Source organism: Oryzias melastigma, linkage group LG3 (assembly GCF_002922805.2).
Source record: "Oryzias melastigma strain HK-1 linkage group LG3, ASM292280v2, whole genome shotgun sequence".
NCBI lineage: Eukaryota > Metazoa > Chordata > Actinopteri > Beloniformes > Adrianichthyidae > Oryzias > Oryzias melastigma.
In genome coordinates, this window is record NC_050514.1 from 2,481,801 (window position 1) to 2,508,291 (window position 26,491).

The window sequence follows — 26,491 nt, forward strand, 5'->3', positions numbered from 1 at the left end:
TGGTTGGTAACTTGTCCTCTCAGGGTGGGGTGCTCCTGCCTCAGGGGGAGGAGTTTAAATATCTTGGGGTGTTGTCATTGACTGTATACAAGAACTGGACTGAGCAAACCCCCCTCCTTCCGTAATCCAAATAGGAAGTACCACTGGGTTGCAAAAAGGCCAAAGTCCCATTGACTTCCATTGAGAAACAGACAGTTATTTCTCAGTCATTTTATATGTCAGAATAATCATTCTTCCTCTGCTGCTTTCTGCTTAACTTCTTTTTTCTAATCCTAATTTTTTTTAAAGATTTTTTTCCATTATCACAAGTTATTAGAGTTATAAATTGACCAATCAGATGGCTCAATAAGCGTTTGTGGGTCTGACGTCGACCGTCTGGGGGGTTTGATTGGCAGATTGAATTACAGCCTGAATTAGACGCAGACGTCTCCTGTGAGGAGCGAGAGACAAACTTCAATGGATATTGTCGTATTTTCAAACAGAAAAAAGATCCAGCTGTTCACTTGTTAGGATGGTTATTTATTTTAAATACTGCTGAACGTTCTTCTCACGTGCATCTGATCAGACTGTAACGTGGCAGTGCATGTGAAGTAACAAGCTGCTGCTGAGGCGGCGCGAGGGGGGACCGCACGCCGTTCTGCAGCAGCGTCACCCAAATGCTCCTTTTATCTCGAGAAAAAGGAATAAATGTAAGTAAATCCAAAAGGACCGCTGACACAATCAAATGTTGGGATGGTTCTCCCTCGAAGGCTTGAACAATGACTTGTACGATTCTCCGCCGTTATTGAAGTAGAAGCTGTTTACATCCCGCGGTCTCATTGTAGAGGCGTAGAAAGAGGTGGGAACTCACAATAAACTCACTCCAGATTGGTGACAGTACTTCCTGTAGATTCATGACTCAGCTATGACTCACAGAGACTCAGACCAATCGCTGAAGATGGGTTGCAGCCGTTTCAGGAAGTGACGGTGAAAGCTGTGGCCTACTTTCACGAGGAGTGGAGGTAATGCATTTCCAATGGGAGACCTCATGGCTGGAGAAGTCCAGTATCTTTTACAGTCAATGGGTCTTGTTCACAAGTGAGGGGAGATCAGAACGTGAGATTGACAGGCGGCTTGGAGCAACATCCACCATTATGCGGTCGCTGAACTGGTCCGTTTGATCGCCTGTGTGGGTTGAAGTGTATTGTCTAAAAATATTTGTCGGTTGTTTTATTGTAGCAAAAAATAAATATGTTTCCTCATTTATGTGGATGGATGGATGAATGGATGGAGACAGGAGTGAGCTATTTTCTATGGGTGACGTCACCCTTACGTAGTCCAGTTGTCACATACGGTTCTACAGACCGATCCGTGAAATTACTGTCCGACGTTAAGCCAGCGGTGGCTTGAAAAAGTATTGCTGTGCTACACGTGTGACATCTATGACCTGATGTAGAACAGATTTCCTCATAGACTCTCCCACTATCATTGGTGAGGGTCATAGGATACATTTGTATACCATGACACTTTTGAACTGCCTCTTTAATCTGGTCATATTAATGCAAGACTACTTTTAAAGGCTTTATGTCATAGAATATTAATTCACATAGGCATGCAATTCAAATAGCTTTTCCTGTTTTATTAATAAAGTGACAGCCATAAACAAAAAAACACACAGATGATCGAGGAGTTTATTTTGTCACTGAGAAACTGTGTTTAAAGATAAATTGGTGAAAGCTCTGAAGGCTGATCACTGCGCTGCTCCTCATTTTTCATACCTCTGCCCACCGCATGAATTATCCATATTTTCAAATGAACATTAAACATAAGCCCTAATGTCTTGTCATTACTTTTTCACTTCTATATAAATAATCTGATCTGGTTAATATGCTTGGTGATTATGCTAGAGTTTAGATGCTTGAAGCCATTGATATTCCCACTGTGAAGTAACATTAGCAAAGATGTGGCCTTAAGGTTTGAACGTAGAGGTTTGAATACATTCAAGAGAGCGTGTAAGTGGGTATATTGACATAACGAGACCAGGTCAAAGACATAGACATAACATAAAACCGTTCTCATACAGTCCTGGTTCTCCTGTTCCAGTAAAAGTAAGCCCACTGAGGTTTGGATCTCACTAGACCCCTAAAAGTGCAATTATTTGGGAAAACAACATTTCCTTTCACATTTAAGGTGGGACTATCCAAAAAATATTAGGTTAAAAAATCAAGAACATGCCCAAAAATATTCCAGTAATCTAATTTTGACTTGTAAGAAAAAAATGATTCTTTCAAATAAGCGGAATGTTTAATTTCATAGTGTTTCTTAAGGTGCAGAATTAAAATGTTTTTTTGTCATGTTAATTTTTCTTGTGCATTTAATTATCATGAGCTTTAATTAATCAATTTTATTAGCAAATATTTTAACCTAAATATAGCTGTAAAAAGCCTAATTTTGTGGTACTTTCATTTAACTTTGTGGCATTGTGGCACAGTAAAAGGTCAAAATAACAAAAAAGCGACTATAACAGGACTGTAGTTATAATAATTGATTTAATAGTTCTTTTTTCCTAAATGATCATGGTATGAGCATGATAATGCTCTTCCAGATGTGCATTATCAGACATGAACGGACTTTATGAAAACAAGAGATTAACGGGATAAAAAAAACCACTAAAATATCTGTAAATAATTAATTGTGATTATCACAATAATTTGACAGACCTAGTAAAAATGTTAATTATGAAATTATACCAGTTGGATATTTATTTTTAATTCCAGGTGAGCAGATGATTTGTGCTTAAGTTCTAGTTGGCTACCTAAACCCCAGAGACGACTGCTTTTATAAGCAGCAGACCGAGAGAAAATGCCTGTCCTACACCTGATGCGACAGCTGCCAAACCTCCAAATAAAGAGACAAAGGGCAGCTATAGTTTGTGTGCAAATTCACCAAAATGTACAATACTTCAAGATGCATTAACCACACTCGAGTAAGACAAGTCCTGAGAAACCAGCTTAATGGCAAGAACAAGACCCGGGTGGTAAACAGTTAAGCACTGCCAGTCATCAGATACCCTGCAGGAATAATAAGATGGCCAAAGGAAGAGATACAGACCACGGATGTTAAGACTCAAAAGCTCCTCACCATGCATGGAGGGTTCCATCCCAAATCCAGCACCCTGAGACTGTATGCTAGCTACAAGGAAGGAGGCCGAGGACTAGTGACCGTGGAAGCCACTATCCAGGATGAAACATCCAAGATGCATAAATATATCAAGCTCAAGGCCCCAACTGACGGCGTGCTCAGTGATGTCTCAGGCAATGGAAACCAGAGGATGTGATGCTGGAGGACAGAGCCTCATGGGAGGACAAGCCTCTGCATGGGGTGTACCACCGGACAATAACTGAAGTGGCTGATATCAAGAAGTCCTACCAATGGCTAGAGAGAGCTGGCCTGCAGGACAGCACAGAAGCGCTGATCCTGGACACACAGGAACAAGCCCTGAGCACCAGAGCGATAGAGGCTCAGATCTACCACACCAGACAAGACCCAAGGTGTAGGCTGTGCAAAGAGGAAACAATCCAGCACAAAACTGCGGGGTGGAAGATGCTGGCTGGGAAAGCATACATGGAACGCCATAACCAAGTGACTGGAATAATATACAGGAACTTGTACAGAATATGGACTGGAAATACATATATATATACAAATATATGTCTTTTTTTTTTGTAAAATTCAAAGTTGTTTGTTGTTCACCTCTGCATATCCTGTCAGAGGTTGCCACAGCGAATCAGCTTTCACTGGTTCGCACAGGTGGTTTGACAGACTGTCTTACACCAGATTACCTTTCTGACACAACCCTGCTGAGGACTGGGACAGGGACTCTTTGGGCCCCCCTGTGGCTACATACTTAGATAGTAGTGTGAAGGGTGTTGCCTCAGTACCCACACTGGATTGAGCTCATTGTGCCCCTAACAAACCCTGGTTTCCAACATGCCATTATATTAAGGAACAGGATTAGTATGGGCCATTTTTAAGATTTTTTTTCCTTTTTGTATGACAAAATTAGAAAGCTTTTGTTAGGACACCTGCTCTTTCATATGCTATTAAGAAGTTACATTTAACTATTCTTTTACTATTGATTTGAGTAAATTTCGGTACCTGTGAGCTTTGCAGTAAATACCGACTGACATTAAACTTACAGCCACAGTAAAAACCAAAAGTCCAATTCTAAAGAAGTGTTCATGTCAACGTTTATTTAGACATTTTTAGTGTATTTGCTTGTGTCAGACCTGAGTTAATACTTCTTTTAGCAGTTTTGGAGTATGTGTTTTTAAGCTACATTCTAGCAAAGTTATAACAGCTCCCTCATTCTCTTCACTACATTAACTTCCCTTTCATCCTTAAATATGTCCCCTCACGGTTGGCACAGCACAGTGACTAGGGAAAAGGATGTGTTTTGTCCTATGGGGGGGATTGGGGGCGAAGGAGCATGAGTAAAGGGTGGAGGGTTGTTGGGAGTGAGGGGCAGCATGACAAACGGGCTGTGAGCGTCGAATTGAGAAGGACGCAGATGTCAAAGCTATGAATCTTAGAACGCCCTTATGCACTTCCTCTTTTCCTTCTCTGCAGCACCTTAAAAAAATCTCTTGGGCTTACTTCATTTGTTTTTTTCTTGAGTTTTATGGACAGTTTGTCAGTATAGACTGACTATGCCCAACCAGCATTGCTTATTTCACCTACTGGACATAATTAATCAGTTGAATGAGTTACCAGAATAATAAAAAAAAACTCTACTTTGAGAGATAAGTCTATTGTTTTTATACTATTAAATATGTTTAAGTTATAGAATCCTGCACCAAATTAAGTACAATTGCAGAGTAAAGGTTACAGTCAGACTGTAGCCATCAAGAGAGGCCCTAAAATGGCTGTCATTGATCTGACCCATTCCATTATAGTCTTCTATCATTCATGTCATTCTTACACTGTTCTCACCTGGCTCGTAGAGTTAAATAGTTTTTCCAAAGACTTGCCACTACTTTAATTTATTTGTGCAAGTTTTATTTCAATAATATGTGTAGTGGTCCTATCTAAAGTACACAACTTATTTATCTTTTCACCTTAATCTACACATGAACAATTCGCTATATGAATGAGTCACAGCAATTTAAAAAAACGTAGATTTTGATCTTAGTTTGTAGTAGCTACTATATCATAGTCCTGGATAGCTAGATGCTTAAGGAGTGACGTTTGTTCTGATTTCATATATGCCCTGTTGTTTTAAAAGTGCTCATGAAGTTGGTTCTTGAAGTGGTTCTGGTGGGTGTAAAACTGCACTATATTTCAGTTCTTACACTTTGCTTACAGAATATGAGTCTACCGACTAGTTACAGTTTCCAAGCACTGCAGAAATGCTCAAAAAAAGAGCACAAAAACTTGGTAAGAATCCATCTCTAGGGTGTTGTGTGAACTGACACTAGGAGAGTGGAGAGGAAATAAAGGGGACACTTGGTTATGCTTTTATTCTGCAACAACTTTGTCTTTTAATTTATATGCACATATTAAGCACAATTTTCTATTATGCTTAAACATTAATCAGATGAATCCTGTTAGGTCCCCAATGGGCAAACCTGACCTGAGTCTAGGAGATAAATACAAAAGGGGATCATAACATAAAAACATGGACACCAGTAAGAAAAAGAAGACAGTTTGTCAAATAAATGAAAGCTGAGTCCTGCGAAGAAACTTTCTCTTGCAACTGTAGGTGAAACATGATAAGTCTGATAACACTTCAATATGTTGATGTGTTAATTACTCTCTCTGCAGCTCCAATAAGCAATAGATAAACGAAAACACTGAGACCATCATCGTTAAAAGATCACTTTGGGTCATGGATAACGTCTGACCTCTATCTTTTTGCCCCATTGAGGTCACAATGAGGCCTGTCAAAGCTCCCTCATGTACACATCTATCTCTATTGAAGCTGTCGTTGGAGTTGGCCCTTGTGTGTGTTGACTGTGACCTCTAACTCGTGCTTCAATGAGCCAGTGAAGGCAGTGTGATGAGGCCCATCTCCAGCTTGATCACATCTGGTCATTAAATCTGAGGCAGAGACCGGATGACACCAGGGCTTCCATGTCTGCCAAGTCAACCTTTGTTTACTACAAGATCTCCTGATTATGACTCAATAGTAACATTAAAATATTCATCTTTACCACTTAAACATGTCTGTGATAAAGCTTAGTAAGAACTGAGACAAAACGCCAAGACACCTGAACCCATTAGCCAAAGACAGCTTAAGGTTGACCTTTTAGCACCACAGAAATCCTCATTAACACTTTCATTTGGGAGATGTTAGTTGGAAAATCCCATTCCTCATAGAACATTTAGAGGTGCCATTTGATGAAGTTTTGTTGTATCAAATATATTAAAGAACATGCTAGTGTAATGTCATTTTATGCAACACGAAGACACATATCCTCACACAAGTATGAGTTTTATTACAAACAATTTCCACCTACCTGAACCACCATCGGACAGGTAGAGGTCCCTGGCATACACAACAGAGTCCAGCATGGATTCAAACAGGAGGAAGTAACCCTGGGGAGGAAACCATGCACAACAATTTTAAGATCTTTTGTTCAGAGTTAGAGCAGAATCATTTCATTCTTTAAAGTCCTAAGTTGGAGAGGAACTGCTTTATGATAAGCTGCAGCATCAATGAACTCTAGCTGTTCCCATGCGGTCTGGCACCCAGCATCCAAAGGTTTGACCCTGGGTTGGGTTCCGTTCTGCTCTAGCAGGCAGCTTATTAACCATGGTATTATTCCATTAATGCCCAAATTGAGTTTTGTCCACATCTTTGTGCTAGCATCGGGTTGACTGGCAGATCGTGCTGATAAATGTTTATTAATCTTTGAAACCCCTCCAGGAACAGAGCCAGGGATCACATGAGCCTGAACGGCACCCCTCCGAGACTTTCCCTGTGAACACAAATGGGTATGGTTCAAACATATGGGAAGGCACATCTCCATCTGGGAAAACGAGGTGGAGCAAAATGACGTGACTGAAAGTAGAGAGGACGGACGCAGTACCTGAGCATCAGGATCAGACGCACAAGTCACACTGCTGCTGTTTTATTTTTAAGCCAGTTTTCTGCTTTTTTCTAGTTGAGCATGTAAGAAATTAATACAATTTAGGGGGGGGGGGGGTTGGCTGGAGACAAAACGATGCAATTCCACAAGTTTGAATTGTAGCAGCTATAATTAAAATCATCATGAGGGAATGAATAAAAAAAAAGCTGGGGGGGTGGGGTTGCTATTCTTTTAACTGAATATTGCGTTCTTTTTATTATTGTCTTGATTTGAATTGCAGGTGGAGTTCCGTGGCTGCTGAGACGCGAAGTGGAGGAGAATTTAGGCCTCTGTGATGTGCGTTAATTTCTCAAAATGCACACTTCGTTGGGCATTATCTCTTACTTATGCCCTCTCCGGTTAATGCTGAAAGTTTCACACAGAGCCAATAGATTGAAACTGAATAAACTTAAAAAAAAAGGCAGTTATACATTTCCGTTGTGAATAATTTCATTTCTGTTGTGGCTTTTGTTTTGTCTTGTGGCTTTTGTTGTCATACTTCAGCTTTTGTTGTCATGTTTCAGATTTGGTCATCGTGCTTCAGCTTTTGTTGTCACGTTTCGGCTTTTGTCATCATGCTTTTGCTTTTGTCATCATAGTTCAACTTTTGTCGTCATGCTTCTGCTTTTGTGGTTGTGTTGTGTCTTCTGCATTTACGTGAGCCGTGTCAACCACCGTACCTAAAGCTTGAATTGAGAAAAAACTCAAAGCTGTTAGGATTCAGCGTATTGTGTGGGTCGCCAGTCTTTTTTGACAAAAATTAAAGTATTTTTTGATCAAAATGGTAGCGGGGGGAGGATGTTAACTTCGTAGGCATTCTCACTCCCAACTCATCGTACATGGACGTCTGGTTCAGGCCCCCTCTGCTGCTCTGCTGATCATGTTATCAAAAAATTACAGTACATCAAAGAACATAAACACTGGAGCTGTCAAAACCCACAATGTCCTTTGACATATAGAAACTCCTTACATGCTCGATGTGAATCAGCAAGTCGACAAGATGGGGCCCAGGAGTCATTAGCTGGAACCAGAAGCTCCAATGCATTCTCATTCTCGTCATAAATGGACATTTTTGTAAAGGTCCCCTAAGCGTCACTTTTTGACATTTTGGGTGTCCCCAACTTGTCGTTTTTTGGTGTGCTGGCTGTTCCCGTTAAATCAGGGCAGATAATTCCAGCAGATGAGCTGCATGAGCTGCTTTTCTCCTTCAGAATCTGCTGGAATTACGTTGATCGTGTTAACGGTTGGAAAAGGTACAGTATGTTGAAAATTTTGTTTTTAAAATGTTTAAAAAGCTTAAAATGGGGGAAAAAAACGTAACTGTTAGGGTTAATTGCAACTGTTGTAAAAAGAAAAAAAAATTCTATTTGGGGAATCATGAATTTTCTGTTCTGGTCTTCTGGTCCTTACCAATTATTTCTCTGAGTCATCTTTGATCTGCATCCAGGTCTTCTTAGAGAATTTAGAGCTTTGCAACTCTCATCAATTACTGCAAACTTTGAGCCACTGAAAGGAGTTTGCACTCTTTTAGTGGAACCCATTATCCATGAGAGAGATGTTTACAGCTCTACAATAGGACAGTTGATTAAATTTGCAGTGAGAACTCCCCAGAATGATAGGAAAGATAAAACACGGGTATATGTAAGAAGAATCCAATATCTCTCCTTCTTGGTGTGTGAAGTGAAGGAAGGACAAGGAGAGGTGAGGGACGGGGCAGCAGATAAAAACTGAACGAGGGGAGGCCGCATGAGCGTGTGATTAAAGACAAAGAGGAATGGAGGAAGAGATGGTGAGGGAAAGTCGTGGGCAGCAGCACAGTCATTTAGTGAGATAAGAGCCTTATTATTCAAATGTAGACAACTGGAGGGAGGGGGAAAAAGTAAGGCAAACAAGGAAAACAGCTCCGTCTTCTATCTAATTCTAAATCATCCCCATCTCTGTCATGAGCTGATAAAAATGACTGCAATGAAGCTCATTTAACTATCTTATCCTCTGCAAGGTGATAAAAGGCTAACAAAGGCTAACAGCAGTCAGGCCGGTGGACGACTGCTGCTGCTGCTGCTGCTGCTGCTGCGGTCCAGCCCGTGTCCTTAGCACCTGAACGGATCGTTTTTTAAAACCTTCACACAGAGTGCGGCAGTCTCGTAATTTAGAGCCCAATTTCACGGGACACTGATTCACTTGAAGGAAAGAGGATATGAGACACGGACGCCTGAAAGCAGAGTCACCCCTTATTTTTATCATCAACAATGCTCCAGGATTACTGCCGGCCCGCCCCCTGCCTTTCACAGCCCTCATGTCCTGTCTTTGACGTGTCAGGCCTCTTTTACATTCATGCAACTTCATCACGAATTAGCGGAAATATGGATTGAAATGAAGCTTTTTGTTTTTCCAGACAACCCCAATGAACAAAAAATAAATTTAATGTAATTTTTTTTTCTTTTCAAGTTAACAAAATCTGTTGTGGGGATAATTGAACATCAGAAAATCAAAGCTTCCTACACCCTCACTACACGGCTTGTATTGAACAGGTAAATACCCAATCTGATTTTTTTTTGTTTTTGGCATTTTTAACATGTTCTTGGGGTTTTTTTCTGGCTACAGACAAAACGGTGCCCACTGAGTTTGAATTGTAGCAGCTATAATGAAAACTTTTTAATGTGAATAAACAGTTTAGTGTGCAAGATGAGATCTTTATACCTTGTATAAAGAATCCTAGCAAAAAGGTTTAGACCTGTAAAACACCGGAGCTTTAGCTCTTATGTTTACATTTCTTCGACTACCGTAACTTTTTAAGCGTTAAAGCGATTAGCATGAACCAGTTAATTCTGTCGCAAAGAAAACCAGTGTTGCACCGATATGCAACACTTTATATTAAAAAAGCGTTGCATATCAGAGAACAGTGCTTTAAAGCATTTCATATCAGTGTAAAGCCGCGTTTCTCTGCAGATCAGCTGAGTCACATTGAACACAAAAGGAGCTGCGGTATGTCGGCATAGGAGGTTTTGAGAGACACATCTCTGGTGTTAAAGTTTAAATATGGTGGCTGACGTGGCTCACATAAATCAAACAACACGACAAAAGCCAAAGCAAGACGACAAAAGCCGAAGCAAGACGACAAAAGCCAAAGCAAGACGACAAAAGCCAGGGCAAGATGACAAAAGCTGAAGCACGACGACAAAAGCCAAAGCACGACAACAAAAGCCGAAGCACGACGACAAAAGCCGAAGCAAGACGACAAAAGCCGAAGCACGACGCCAAAAGCCGAAGCACGACGACAAAAGCTGAAGCACGACGACAAAAGCCGAAGCACGACGGCAAAAACCTAAGCACGGCTGCAAAACCCGAAGCACGACGACAAAAGCTGGGCTGCGATTTTGCTTTTTTTACCTGTTGTTGTGGCCTTTTTTTGGTAATGGGGGACATATTTGAGGGAAATTAAGCTTAAAAATTCAGTTTGAGTTATTCTACATTTAAATCAATGGAGAAGATAAAAAGTCACCATTTGAAAAGGAGCTATTTACACAGTTCAGAGGCAAATTTCTAAAGAACTGCTGCCGCTCTGCAGAAAATATGTCCTTTTGGCAAAAAAACAGCATAATCACAATTACAAGTCCACTGGGAACTCTTTAAAATAGATCAAAAGATAATCAGAGAGGGACTCTTAGACATGTATTCATTATGCAACTAAAAGAGAAGCAAATCAATCGTCTGTCAAAGGCACTAAATAACACAGCAGAGCAGAGGTGACAGTGTGAACCGTCAGACAGCTGGGCTGGCGGGATGTTGGGCAGCAACATCACTGTGGGTTTCCATGAAAGAGACTAATGAAAACCTAATGAGAAAAGGCTGGGGCAGCTTATTCACATTAGCAAAATTAGCATATAAAAGACATTCCCCTGAGAGGCTCCAAAACTCACACACACAGCTCCATTACTTTGTGCGGATGTAAGCAGAGAAACAAAAAAAAAAAATGACCAAACGTATTTGACTGAGGTAAATTCCTCTGCAAGTCATCACTTCCAGCAGTGTGTGAGCGTGTACGTCTTAAAATAAACCGCAGTGTCTCTGAATGTGACAGCCAAAGCAGGAAATCTGACAGCACCAACCCCAATCTAAGACTTTTAAATCTGAAACCTATGTGTGAAGATTTATTTCCCCTTTTTTAAGTAAAAATGTTCTCATTAATATTAAGTCTGAAATTCACCTTTACAACAACTTTATTGATTTCACAGAAGAGAAATTCACCCGACATGTTAAAACATAAAACAAGTGAAATCCCAGATCACCATATAGCCAAATACAGACACACAAATAAGTACAAAATGACCTATTTATTATGAGCTATTTTTTTGTTTAACAAAACTTGTTTGAAATGAGCAAAAACAAATTAAAGTCACTGTGTTGGACATATCTCTAGGATTTAGTTAAGATGAAAACGACAGAACTGCTTACTATTATTTTTAAAAACAGAACACTTCGTTCAAATTGTGAACTTGAACAGTTCTACGCTAACAGCTAAAATCATTCTGGTTGAAATATAAAAATCTGTTTAACTGTTCTGTTTAGTGTGGTTTACTAGAAGTATGAGCGAGAAAATCTGACGTTTTTCCAAGCTTTTTTAGGTAACAGTACAACGAAGTTAAAGAGACAATCAGTGTTTTTCTTAAAAAGGTTTGGATGAAAACAAAAACAAAATTAGCCCAGCCATGTTAGATAAACAGTCTAGTTTATTCTGTAAAACATAAAAATAAAACCAAAGTACTAAGTCACAAGTTTGAAAGTTGTAGCCTAGACAACCAAATGGGAAAATATTGGATATATACCAAGCATATTAGTACAAAGAAAAGGTCAAAATTAGTCAGAAAGGCTCATTCCTCTGAGCTCATTAGTCTATGGGTACTTATGAAAATTGCGTTTTTGGTGCTTTAACATGTATATGTTGCACTTTTCTGATGATGGAGGACATGTTTTAATAACAAAGTTGAACTATTAGTACTTCTGTATTCAAATTGTTGCGAATTTTTGGTGCATCAGTTGAAAACGATAAAAAATGAATCCACTTGTGGAAGACTAGATCCATGTATGTCTTTGTTTGCCTCGTTTGAGCTGAAATTCCTGAGCAGGAATCTAAATCAGAACTGTCCAGCTGGATAGCTTTAATGTTGCCCGCCATTTTTGTCGCACCGCTAATGTTAGCTTTAGGCTTTAAGCTAGCAGGAGAATGTGTAAACGTAGAGCTCTCAGTAGCTGGAGGGGAAGTGGGGGTGGGGTTGCTCTGCACCAATGGTCCCGCCTACAACTCAGAGGGGAAATTGTAATGAATTTCTGCCGCTCTGCAGAAACTATGTCCTAGAAGACGACGCAGGCTTTAAGATTTTGGCTAAAAACTGTATAATTGTAATTAAAACACCACTGTGTTTACAATAGGTCAAAACATGATCGGGGTGAAAAAAAAAAAACTATTTAACTTCATTTATGGACAAAGGAAATGTTATGAGTCAATGTAGGAATATGAATGTACAAATGCAATAATATAAAAAAATATGGGTATGATTAAAAATGTATATTAAACATGCACATTTTTAAATGTCAAAACATCGTAGCTCCATATGAATGGACTATATCACTGACATCACTGTAAATGGGCAGAAGGACTGAGCCTGACAGCTCTTGGAACAATATCTTTGAATAAAAAGGCCATATCCCCATTAAAAAATGGCTTTCAAGCTCCATCCAAAGTGATTTCAGAATGATTTGGTTAAATTAAGTTTGCTAAAATGTATGTGAAAGCACAAAGTGTTTCGCTAAAAGGCAATCACGCATCTTTATGTCTGCGTGTGTGCAAGTATGAACGACTACGAGAAAAGAGGCTTCATGAAAGGAAGCACCATATCAAAGACTCTCCTCCTAGTTTGTGTGGTCAGAGTGTTCTGTGTGAACACCAACATACAAGACATCCCTTTAACAGATACAATAGACTAGTGTGGTCATTCCTAGGAAGTGTATGACATGCAAGTTCAAGTATCAGCACAATTGACATTTCAAGAGATACAAATGAGAGATGAAGGAGAAAGATAGACTGGGAAAGTATTGGCTGTTAAGCTGCAAGGTTATTAGGAACTTGATGAGGAGCTGCCCTCATAGAAACAAGAGGTTTTGGAGAAGGTGGTCAGAGATTTTCTAATAAAAACATTTCAATTAAACGTACAAAATAATTAATCAATCATTGTGAATTTTATTTTTCAGAATGGTAAAACAGTTTATTGATTATAATATTGGCAAGTAGGGGTGGGTTGATATAAGCGATCAATCAATTTGAATCGACTTAAGCTCAATAGATCAATACTCAATCCATAAAAATAGAGATCGATTTACCACATAAAGTGAAGGTTCGCTAGCTTGATGCTAATGTTCAATAGAATTTCCAATAGGACGGCTAATGCTAACGCTCGGTCGACCTAAACATACATTACTGACTAAATGAGCATCTTTATAAACTCACAGGCATGAATTTCTAAAATCTTTTAAGGAAATAATTTTAAAGTAGCCATCTGTGGTTTCTTGCTCATATTGTGTTCTTCTCCTTAAAAAAAAAAAAGGCTAATGCTATATCACAAGCTCCACCTAGTGGCCAAACTGAAATGCCCTCCAGGAGAAGCAGAACAATGTTTACAATGTTAATGATCTGAACATTTTAGTTAGAACTTCTCCTTTAGAGAATCAACGTAACACTGTATGATATAAACAATGTCATTATTACACTAATACATTTTACAGTATGCAAAGTGTATTAGATTAATATAAATATACTCAAAACATATAGTAGATTATTATTGATTATTATAGATCCAATATCAACATCCCCTAAGGTTTGTTGTCTCGTAGTTATAAGCATTCTATTTCCATTGAGCTGCAATGTTTAAAGCCGAGCCCACCGTAATGAACCACGTTTCTACTCCATGCTATTTATCTTGTGAGGCACCAGAGAAATGCAGTCACAGCCATGCTCGGGAAGCGTTTGATAGTTTAACTCCCCAATCCAAGCCTTGATGCTATAAGCAATGAAGCATTGGGTGCCAGACATTATCACTCGGCCACAGGGCTGGTGGGAATTTCCCTATTTAAACTGCATCTTCTGAAGAAATTTAAATATATAATCAAAGCCAGGAAGTCTGAAACAGACGCAGCAAAAGTTTCACTATGCAACTCTTTGCCAGAATATCTGAAGGTCTTGGAGAAGTAAATAACCAATAAATTCTCATTAAAGCAAGGACACACTTTTGGCACTGCCACTGTACTGGTCGCCACAAGCATGGAGTTGTTTTGCACAAGACTTTGTGTGCGTGCATGTGTTTGGATTAGTTTGTATGTGATTGGCAGACTGTCAGGTTGAAGGACAGGATGACTGATGACTGCCAGGCTTTTCCGAGGCAGGAGAGGCTCTTTGGGCAGATAATGAGGCTCAGAGATGAAGGGCTGCCATTGTTTCAGCGCTATACTCTAGTGCACTTCAAGATTCAGTTTGAGAACAAATGATATCTACTCTAAACATGATGGTCTTCTTATGGAAAGACTGTTGATTACAAGATAAAGAGTAAAGGATTTATCAAGTGTTGAACACTTTTATTAGATCAACAGGAACATTTCTCTACTACTACTCATCCAAAATAGAACCACTTAAAGTCTTTAGTCTTTATAGAACTGGGCAAAGATTTTAAGACAAGGTTCCTTGATTTGTACTTTTAACCCCATTCATTTATGCTTTAGTCACACGCATTAGTGCTGCCACAAACGATTATTTTAATAGTTGACTAATCTCAGATTATTTTTTCCGATTAGTCGGCTGATCGGGTCATGGGCAAAGTGGATGTAAAGCACACATGTTAACCATCATTAGCTTTAAACTAACTTAAAACTACATAAATAGCATTACCTGCGACAATGCTAGAGTGAATGCTGTAAGCTGAATTTGGCTGCTGAAAATGGTTGTGTTGATAGCGGAAGGTGCTGAAACTGATAGATAAAAATTGTGAAGTTGATAGCTAAAACCCCTAAAGCTAATAGCTGAAAACGCTGAAGCTGATAGCCAGCTAAAATATTAGTTAAATACAAAATTTGCCTAAAAAACTGAAAAATGCCCAAGTTAGCCAAAACAGCTAGCATGCAGCTGAAATATTAGCTAAACTCCAAATTAGCTTAAAAACTGAAAAAAATCCTAAATTAACCAAAAAGCTTGCGTGTAGCTGAAATATTAGTTAAACTCCAAAATAGCTAGTATGCAGCTGAAATATTAGCCAAAGTCCAAATTTTCCTAAAAAACTGAAAAAATCCCAAATTAGCCAAAATAGCTAGCATACAGTAGAGATATTAGCTAAACTCCAAACTAGCATAAAGAACCTTAATAAATTCTTAAATAGTCCAAAAATCTATAATAATGCCATTATAACTGTCAACTTTAATACACTCTGACTTCATATAATAAAAAGTAACTACTAATCAACAATATTTTATTAGTCGATTAGTCGTTGATTGGTTGACCAATTGTGGCAGCCCTAACATGCACCCATATGGGTGGTTGACCATTGCGGATTCTGTAGGTTTTGGGTGCTGCAGGTCCATAGAGTGTCGTGGACAGCAGTGACCTCTTATGCTATTAACACCAGACATGGGTCAAGAATGCATTGAACGAGAGTTTATGAATGCGCTTTTAGCTTTTGGTGTTCACAGTAGACTATCAGTATCTGATACTAGTGGGTGTACTTGTAATTGGAAGAAGTTTGATGTAAAATGATTTTTTACAAGTAAAAAAAAGGAAAAAGTGTATAGTGCCAAAGTTTGTGAAAGTAAACTCGTCAAGCATCCTACTTTTGAGAGTCCATTTTTAAGTCTATAATTATACACCATCAGTTGTCATCTGTGAATGATCTTGGAGCGACAGTCTTTATTTGGCCTTTGGGAAAGTTTAGGTTTCACCTTCAGACAGCTCTCCACACTCTTATCTGCTCTGAAATGTTTGTATTTCAGGCTTGCTGAGAAAGAGGGCAGATCAATGTTGTGAGTTATGAAATGACAGCGCTGCTGCTGAAAGGCACTCTTAAACCCTGCCACACCAAATCTGTCCCCTTTTCCTGCCACCACTTCTAACCACATTCATCAAGCGCCTCTATGGAAGGCTGTATATGTCTGTTCAAACAGGCCTTCAGTAACATGACCAAGCGTTATAATCATGACCATCGGCTGTATAAGAGAAGTGGACTGAGCGAGTGTGACGTCACACATTCAAAACTGCTTACTTCTGGCTCAACCCAAATGAAGTCAATTCAGTCCCCATTTTAGCGCAATACAGTCGCCGCCATTAGAAACCTGACGAGGTTAGTCAGCAGTGATTGGTCTGAATCACCATCTCATTGCAACTACCGTCACCAATCAGGAGGAGTTTGTTGGAAGACCACACCCCTCCCACTGAAAGCGGAATCTGTCCAAGAATTTAAATGTTTGAGATGGGACCAGCGGGCACCACATGATTTTAATGAGGCATCTGTCAGTTTAAGACTTGAATAACTTGCATTGATTAACTTGTATTCTTGATTTGTGCTTAACTTTGCATTTGTACGTGTGTATTCTTGATTTGTGCGTAATTTTAGATTTGTGCTTGTGTATTGTTGATTTGCGATCTTGATTTGTGTGTAACTCTGGATTTGTGTGTGTATATCCTTGATTTGTGTGTATGTGTGCATTTGTGCTTGTGTATCCTTGATTTGTGCATAACTTTGGATTGTTTATTCTTGGTTTGTGTGTAATTTTAGATTTGTGCGTGTGCATCCTTAATTTGTGCTCTTGATTTGTGTGCAACTTTAAATTTGTCCGTGTCTATTCTTGATTTGTGTTATTGATTTGTGCATAATTTTGGATTTGTGCGTGTGCATCCTTGATTTGTGTTCTTGATTTGTGTGCAACTTGAATTTTTGCGTGTCTATTCTTTATTTCTGTGTAATTTTGGAGTTGTGCGTTTACATCCTTGATTTGTGCATAACTTTGGATTTGTGCGAATTCTTGATTTGTAACTCTTATAACACATTTTTCTGTGCATAACTTTGCATTTGTCCGTGTGTATTCTTGATCTGTGCATTACTTTAGATTTGTACGTGCGTATTCTTGATTTGTAACTAACATAACACATTTTGTGGATAAGTTCAAACATGACAAAAATTTTTAAAAATACAAAACACAATTTAATCATGCATAACTTAAAGTTCCATACAAATCAAGAATTACGCTCGCACAAATCAGGGGGAGTGCTTTTTCACTCCATAGAAGACACATTGGGTAATGTTGCTTCAGGGGTCAATTGATGATCAGTTTTGCTCAATCTGCTTTTTAAAATTAAGAGGCTCATCTAAAGGTGTCATGTGGAGTCCACTCATTCTGTTTTCTTTTTCTTTTTTTTTCTTGACATAAGATAAAAAAATAGTTAACAGGTAAGATTTCTTCTTTGTTAAAACAGCTTTTTAATGCATTTCACTTGAAAGACGCTGGACGGATTTGATATTTTCCAGTTGCCCAGTTTTTTTATTTCAAGTGAATATTTTCACAATATTTCTGATGATGTTGCTTCATTGTCGGCTGTGATCAGAATAAATACTTCCCTTTAAAAAGATCCAAGGTAAAAAGGCGTTCCGATTATTGACAGTATGTGTGAGAATGACAGAAATACAATTCTTCCGCTTCTTTTCTTCTTCCCAGGTTTGTGAACAAAGTTATAAATCCCTACATGTTATCTGGATTTGTGTGACCAGAGTCCATTTGTCACTGTTCTGTGAAACATCGGTGACCGACCATAAACACCTGATCACGATAAATGACAGATGAACCGACAGCAGAGTTCTTTTTCTATTCAAAAGGCTGTTTCAAAATGTTGAAAATTAATAAATATGAGATTCATTTACAAGAAAGTACTTTTTAAAAGTTTTCTGAATGTATTCATTTGGCTAGTATTACAGATTTGTCACCGTATCCTTTTCGCTCAATAGAAAACCTTTTCAGGCCAGCGACCACGACGACAGATGAATGGAGCTCTTGTTTTGCTTTTTATTTGTGAATGAGAGATGGGCTCTGTTTTCAGAGGAAAAATCGATGGCTCCTTCTTGCAAAGCATGACTCTGAAGATCTATATATTCAAACTATTTCAGATTAATTATACTGTTTGCTGACAACTGATGAGATTTATGAAAAGTTTGCTCTTGCAGCTCTGATAGTTACGGTCCCGAAAAACCTTTTTTGATCCCAAGAAAACAGAAACCTGGCCTCCATTCACTGGCACTTTATTTTGACTAAAGCTGCATAAAGAAAGTCTTGATCCTACACTGTGCCAAGGTATTGATGTGTATGATTCACCTGGAAGCCTAGATCTCAAGATGAAGTTAAAGTTTTACTAAAATTTAAGGCTTTGTAAAAAGGTCTGCCCAAGAGCATGACTTTTTTTAAATACTAAAAGCAATCGACTATGATTCCATACGATGCCACACACTTGTTCTAATTTACCTGTTTCTAATGGATTGTTTAGTTTCTGCCCAAATTATCTGGACTGTAGTGACAACTGTCATTTTTCCTTTTTATAGTGGCGCTGCTTTTCAATTCTTAGCCCATCCTTAGCCTGAAAAATGTCTGCCTCTCTCTTTCTGATGGGAAGTGACTGGAGAGTCCTTAGATTTATTAGCGCTCAGTGAGCCAGTGTCATCAGAGATTACGCCCCCTATCCTTCACCGTTCCACGAGCACGTCAGCCACCAAATTTCAATTTCCCCGGCGAAAGGATGGCAAGGCTTTCACTGGTGACCTGCGCTCGTGACCCTGAGGTTTCACGATAGATTGAGGGGGAGCAGATAGAGTATGCTCATGAATTAGGGATGGCTTCAGCAGTGCGTTCAACTTTGGTAGTCTTGCATGTTCCACCAAAAGGGAATCTCCCTGACAAATGGCCACCAAGGGGTGGCCATCAACGGATAGGATAGAAAGACTTGGTCAAACCTTGAATTGCAGATCACTAGAGGTGTCATTTCATAAAAATAATCTGCAAAGCATGTTTTCTCAAGAATTAAAATGGGTTCATGTTGCAAAATGAATATTTGTAACTTACTTATGACTCGCTTAAATTCATGTTTTTAACATGTTCTTGTGGCATTTTTCTGACGTTGGAGAACATAAATAGAGAAAATTAAACTCAAAATTGTATTTCTGTTTATTTCTTGATTCAAATTGATGTGAATCAGGACCAGACAAAAAAAATGGTGTTTTAGAAAAAAAAAGTATTTGTGACGTAGAAAAACGTTTGGCAGGCTATCAGTTTCCTGGTTCTCCCCAGAAGAACAGATAAAGCACCCTCAGCAAGGGGGAGGGAAACAGGGGGTGGGGTTGCTCCACGCCAGTGGTCCTGCCCACAACTCAAAAACTCCTCCCACTCTGCAGAAACTATGTCCTAGAAAACTAGGTTTTTTATATTTTGGCTAAAATGACATAATCCTAAAAGAAAAGGCCTATAAGAATTCTTTTAAAATAGATCAAAAGATGATCAAAGTGGAACTTCAATACCCAGAAATATTTAATAAAAAAATCTAGTACCATCTATGAAGTATTAATTAAGCATTATTTGAGACTGAGTTAACATTTTATTAAACATGTATAAAGTGTCACTCCTACTTTTTTAAGCATTAGCAAGTAGCTTATATGTGTTGTTATTAACACTTTGTTCTTGACTCAAAAGGATTACTATAAACCAAAATGTAGGAAAAGACAGCAACAAATATTATAGGAGTACAGATTTATAAAACACAATCTTAAACTTCTTTTTTGAGATTTTCTTTATAAGTTCCTAAATTTGTACTCACCATCCATTCTGAAATGATGATGTCAACTTTCTCCACAGGCAGCTTGATGTCTTCGATGCGGCCTTTGATCAGAGTGATCTTGTCCTCCAGCTGGTTGGACCTGAGGGGAGCAGGAATCAAGCAATTTGTTTTTTCTACATCAATTTTGCTTGACAAAAAAATAAACCAAAAAGCCACCAAAGTGCTAGATTTGTATCTTTCATTCAAGAAGCTTGACATCTAAATTAATAATACATTAGTTGTAATTATTAAGGCATTTATTTTGACATTTTCTCTCCTTTCTAGGTCATTGACTCTATACGAGAATTGGACTGAGTGAGTATGATGTCATTGAAAACGGCTCACTTTCAGCTCTGACAAAATGAAGTCAACTCAGTCAAAACTTTCTTGGGATACAGATGCCGCCATGTGTTGGCACCAGACGTCATCAGTAAGCAGTGATTGGTCCAACTTGGTTTGAGCCACCATTTCTATAACAACCCCGATCACCAATCAGGAGTGAGCTGGTTAGATGTCCAAATGCTTAGACACTTCAAGGCGAGCTACGCAAAAATCAGTCAAAATTTCAAACGTTTAGATGTGGAGGCACATAACTTCACTGTGGCATCTGATTGTGGAGCTAAATTGGGGCCAATATTATTTGGAACCCAAATAAAGCAAACAGAAAAAAAATATTGGTGTTTGTCTGTACCATCATACTGCTTTTTGTGTTATGTTATTTTTATCACTGTTCATTTTTTGTTTATACATGGAACATCTAATTTTTCTTCTTTATCAATCAAATCTTGGAAAACCTGTAGGTTGAACCTATTTTACTCATCTAATCCAATACATTCGAGAGTAAAGAAAAATTGGATGAATATGAAGAAGAGGACAAAACTGTAAGTGTGAGGCAGCAATACGTCGGGCTGAGGTATGGTATGTGCGATCACTACTGCTGCTTAAATGATCCCTCCTTTCAGACAAGACACTTAGAGTATCAATCTCTGTGAATATTCCATTATCATGACAGCTAATGTTACAGAGGACAGAACAATTACTCACACTGACCCAGAGAGCTTTTCTGTAGCAGCGATCCTTATCCTAAACTGTCTCTTCCCTCTCAGCTGCTCTACTAGCGCTGCTATCGCCACCTTCCAGAGTCCAGCCGCCCCCACACCCCTCGCCCATGAGCCACAGCCCCCTCCACCTTTCACATGAGGGAAACATTGCAATCTCATTATTGGGGTAATTTAGAGGACAATGTCAGGAGTCCAGGGAGGGACTCAGTATGTGTGCAGCTTTGTAGGCGTATAAAACTACAGTTAGCCAAGTATTGCTTTTCAGTGTTTTATGTACTTCTTGACAGTTTATGTCTTAATTAAAAACCTACAGAAAAGAGAAGAAAAGCAGTTCTTTTATGAGCACAAAAGCAGCTTTGCAAATACTAAACAAAGTGGGATATGTGCCAAAGACAAATAAAAGCAATTACATTTTTATTTCAATAGAAAAAAAGTTAAGATGTTGGTACAATTTTGAAATCTATTTATTGCAAAAACTAACATACCTGATATATATATATATATATATATATATATATATATATATATATATATATAAAGGTTGATGTCTTAGTTCTATTTCCTACTAACAACCACTAGAGGGCATTGTAGTTGTATGTACCAGTATTTGCTACTAACAGCAACGCAGAAGAAGCAGCACCGGCCTCGGCGAACTTTTCAAAAGTGACAAAGATAATGAAGAATTCAGAGGAATAAGTGATTTAAAGTGAAATAAAGTTTAGTTGACTTGTTAGTATGATCAACTGTTAAAACCAATATTCTTGTTAATATACTAGACACTTATTTTGTTTAATGCAGCTAAACACAGTTACAGTATTAAGCGTGTATATATTCAGTTTATTATTGTTATCTGTTCTATTATTATTGATTTACCTTCCAAGATGAAATGTTTCTTTTTGGATCCTGTATTTGGTTGGCTCAGAGTGGAGACCGATTGATGAGTGATGAATAAATGCCAACCACAACAGTGGTGAGGTAGATCTTTCTGACTGAAATTGTGCCAAAGCTTCACTTCAATGAGGAGAGAACTTGAAGTGGGATTGAATGATTAAATTGTGAAGCATTTAACAGTGAAACATGAGCATTCAGAGTCTTTGGTGGTTGGGCTCTGGGTCGTAGAAATCTTGCATACAAGATTTAAAAATTTAAAATACATTTTTCCCAAAAGGTGTGACATGTATATTATTTTTTCCTCCTTATTATCAATTTTTAGGCAACTGTGACATACACAGGGTTCGCTTCACACACGAAAGAGAACCGAGCGGAGAACGCTTCCATTCAGCACCCTTCCTAACCTATGGTGGAGCGAAGTGCCGCGGTCCTCCGGGGCCAGTTCGAGCAGTGGTGCGATCGATTTGGCATCTAGTCTATTTTTATGCAAGCTGCGAGTGATCCACGTCAATCCTGGCAGGAAGTTACTCCAAGACACACGAGACAAGCGGTCAATTTTCAAAATACAGCAATTTTTTCACAATAAAATATCTGTCAATGCATTCAACCTGCATTGACAATCATATTTTTCTATCTAAGCAGAATGTAGAGATGGAAACACTGGAAACACACAAACAACACCCAACAAACAAACAGACAGACACAGAAACTGAGACACACATACACACAGATCAACGTATTGGGCTGACTACGGAGCAAAAGGGTGGTTTTGGGTGTCTAAAAACACAATCAACTAGAGAGAGGCAGAGAGCAGTTGGCGACAAGTCAAGATGGACGATGTCAAATTACCTGTACAAGCTCTAAATAACCACAGCGGAGCAGAAGCGCCTGTCGACTGTTGCAAGAAAATAAGCATCTGGTGTGAAGTGGAGGTGAAGCGGACTCCGCACGCACTCCGCTTTACAGGGCTTCCACATGCGGTGTTAACCCGGCGTTATGCTCCTCTACTTTGAGTCCCTTCACTTTGTCCAGTCCAATCCACTGACTGTATATAAGAACTGAACTAAGTGACCCCTCTGCCCTTTTGTTCCAAACACAAAGTACCTGCTGGCTCCAAAAAAACAAAATCCCATTGACTTATATTGAACGTTCTTCTATTGAACAATCTGTCAAACGTTCAAAACGTCTCTTGTAACCCACTTACAAGTAGTAGGGGTGTGGCCTTCCAATAAGCTCACTCCTGATTGGTGAGAGTGGTTGTCATAGGATTGTTGACTTAGGCTATGCCTGAATTCCCACCCTAATCACTGACTACTAAAAAACCACATTATCCGGGAGTATCTAGTGCCCTGGATTTTAAAAGAAATCCAGACATGATGCTCACTACTTTTCTTTAGCTTTGCTAAATGCTGGATATGACGTCAATACGAATATCTCACAATGATTATTTATGACATCATTGTGTTCTGATGATGAAAATGTGGCTGATTAGACAATTATATTTAAACACGTTTTTTTTGCAAAAATTGTTTGACTGCAATGCATTGTGGCCTATATTCGCTAATGTAGTGAGCATTGATGCACTGTTTTTTGCAAAGACTTCTGGGAAATTTCTAGGGCACTTGATTTTGGAATTGTAGATTCAGACAGCACTACAAAATGGCGAACGCACTATACAGTGAGTAGTGAAGAAAATTCTGACATAGCCTTAGGCCCGATCCGAATACTCCCCTTCTCCCTCCCCCTTAGCCCTCCCCCTTGATTTTAAGTGGCAGTTGAAGTCAAAGTCGTGTCCTGAATTATTATTTTTTTACGTTTCACACTCCAAACAGAGGGGTCCAAAGCCCACCATCGTGAGAGTAAACCGCATCGTGCAAAGAAGCTCTTTTCTTCCCTTTGGTGCGCTCTAAACCACAGAAGTTTACATTTTAATGTAGGTAACGACTTTATGTTGTAGTGTGACCTTTTTAAAGTTATAAAAACGCTGTTGTTATGGATATTCAACCTCTGGAAGCGCCGTGCTAATGCTAGCGGACCGGCGATGTTGATGACGTCACTGAACGGATGTCACGTCCGAAATATTAGACACTATTTTCTCATCACCCTCCGTTTGGAGGAAGCACGGAGGGATAAACGAAGGGGGAGGGCTAAGGGAGAAGGGGAGTATTCGGATCGGGCCTTAGACTGACTAAGACCAATCACTTCTTACAGATGATGTCTGGCTCTAACTTACCGTAAAGAAAGTCAACTTAACTGACTTCCTGCAGTTGGAGCTAGAAGTAAGCTGTTTACTGTGGGCGACATCACACTCACTCAGTCCAGTTCTCTTATACAGTCAATGGCCCAATCTACAACGTTCAGGATGTTGTTGACTTGTGCATGAAGATCAGCGGTCAATGTGTCCGCCCCAATTCAGGTTTCGTTTGGACATACAGAATCTAATGATAGATCACAACAAGAAGATGTTTAACCTTCTCCTCCTCCTCCACTTTTATCTTGGGATATTTTTGGGGTACTACTCAAAAGTATTTTGTATATTCAGCAAACTAAAAAGCCTGATAAATAGTCTAATATCTGTTTTCAAATCACGCCATCATGCAAAAAGAATTCCTCTCATCAATGAAAAAACGTGTCTTGTTTTTCTGCAATTTGTTGTCATGCTGTAGAACACCGAGTCAGATAATCCATCAGTTGTAGACATTTTTTTTCCATCTATTTAGACATTATCTATTAAAGAAGTGGCTGCGAGGCAGGGAAACCACATCAGGATTTTCATTTAAAGTTTGCCGACAGAGCAGAGAAGAGATGGATGCTCCTGCCCAACCACTTTAATTACAATCCAGATATTAACATCAAGAAAAAGTGAGCGAGGAACACACACACAGACACGAACACACATCTACGCACACAAATGCAAGCGTTAAAGTCCTAAACCAAGCCACCAGCAGACGAGAAAAGGAATCTAAGAAGCAGCTGTGTGCGTTTGCATGTATTTGTGCACATGAGAGGCTGGTGCGGTGAGGAATCCTGCCATCTTTTTGTGGCTGAACCTTCCCTGTAGGAGAACCAGCTACGGAGCCCGCATGCCGACACACACTTGAGCGGCAAGCCCAGTGGTCTGTAAAATTAAAACGTCCTTTTCCGTTGGTAAACCCCAGCGATTTGCTTATACCCCACTATCTTACATAACAGTAATAATAGCAGTCATAATGGCCCCTAACTCAGAAAAAGCATTTCAGAGACAGAGATGTGTGATGGTGCTTGCAGGTAGTCATGACAAAAGCTGGTGGAGGTAAATGGACTGAAATGTGGGAGCTGGAAAACGCTGAAATTGGACAGTAAGTTGACTAAGAAATGCCCCGACGGGGGGTTTATCTACATGTCTGCCCGGAGATGACTGCAGGTTTAGGACTGCAGACTGTACCGCGGAGGAGAGGTGAGGGACAAACAAGTCAGACCCCACAGGTGTAAATTATGTACATTAAAGCCATGCTGCAGTCAACCAGCTGCAGCAAATAAAAGCTAGCTGGAGGGCACGCAGACCTTTCCTCCAACAACCAGTCGCTGTAAACAAAAGGCCGGCCATCTTCTTCTGACTGATCAAAGAGGGGGGATCGTTTAGCCGTACGCATGGACTCACCGTATTATATCCATTGCCTGATAGACGATGTCTGATTGGTCGACTGCAATGACTTGTTTGGCCCCAGCACTGGCAGCAAACATGGACAATATGCCAGTCCCACAGCCCACATCCAGCACCACCTACAGGGTAGGGTAAGTATCATCATACATGCTGCTAGTCAAACTACACAGAACGTACTGGAAGGAGGCTGGACTGTTCTCAAAGATGGCCTCCTGTTAACAGCAGAAATGGTAGTTTCTGTAAGGTGTCAAAGTCAAGGCCTGGGGGCCGGATACAGCCCCTCAGGTCATTATATGTTATTGATATTAACAGCCCAATGTTATCTTGTGCCAGTAACATTTTGAAGCAACCCTATGATCATGGAGGCTGACAGATCAGTTCTACTGATCCATGGCAGGGGTCTCCAACACGGTGCCCGTGGACCCTAAGGACCACACAAGGTGCTCACAGGTCTAATCTAAAAATAGCACAACTCAATTGTGAGCTGCGTCTAAAATTTAATTCTATTCTGTTGCTGTTTTTTTTTATTACACTTGCATTTAAATAGACTTAAAAATGAAAATGACTTAAAAATGTTCATGATACATGAACTTTAAATAAGTTTAGGTGACCTCTGACCTACTCCAGTTCAGAGATCATTAATTTAGTTAAAAATGCTGCAGATTTGGTCATTAGTTCAAAATGTGACAAGATTTGTTTAAAAATGTGAAAGTTGATTTTACATTACATAATTGATAAACATGATACAACATAGTGAAAATGGGACATTTTTCCAATAAAATGGAGTGATCCAAGTGATCATCTGAAAATGTAACAATTACTAAGATTAATAAAGTTCTGAATATTGATATTTGTTTCCTAGCTTGTTGTCATTGTTGATAATTATGGTGAGAAATCAGAG

At 39.2% G+C, this 26,491-nt stretch overlaps 1 protein-coding gene across 1 annotated transcript in view; it reads right to left on the bottom strand.

Annotated features, from left to right (window-relative positions):
• The window catches only part of prmt3 (protein arginine methyltransferase 3), a 76,750-nt gene that overhangs the window by 37,961 nt on the left and 12,298 nt on the right, over positions 1–26,491 (bottom strand). Inside the window, exons 9-11 of the mRNA XM_024296299.2 lie at positions 25,588–25,709; positions 19,996–20,095; positions 6,498–6,576 (exon numbers count right to left, since the gene is read on the bottom strand). Of these exons, the coding sequence (XP_024152067.1) occupies positions 6,498–6,576; positions 19,996–20,095; positions 25,588–25,709 (301 nt within the window). The remainder of the gene's footprint in view (positions 1–6,497; positions 6,577–19,995; positions 20,096–25,587; positions 25,710–26,491) is intronic.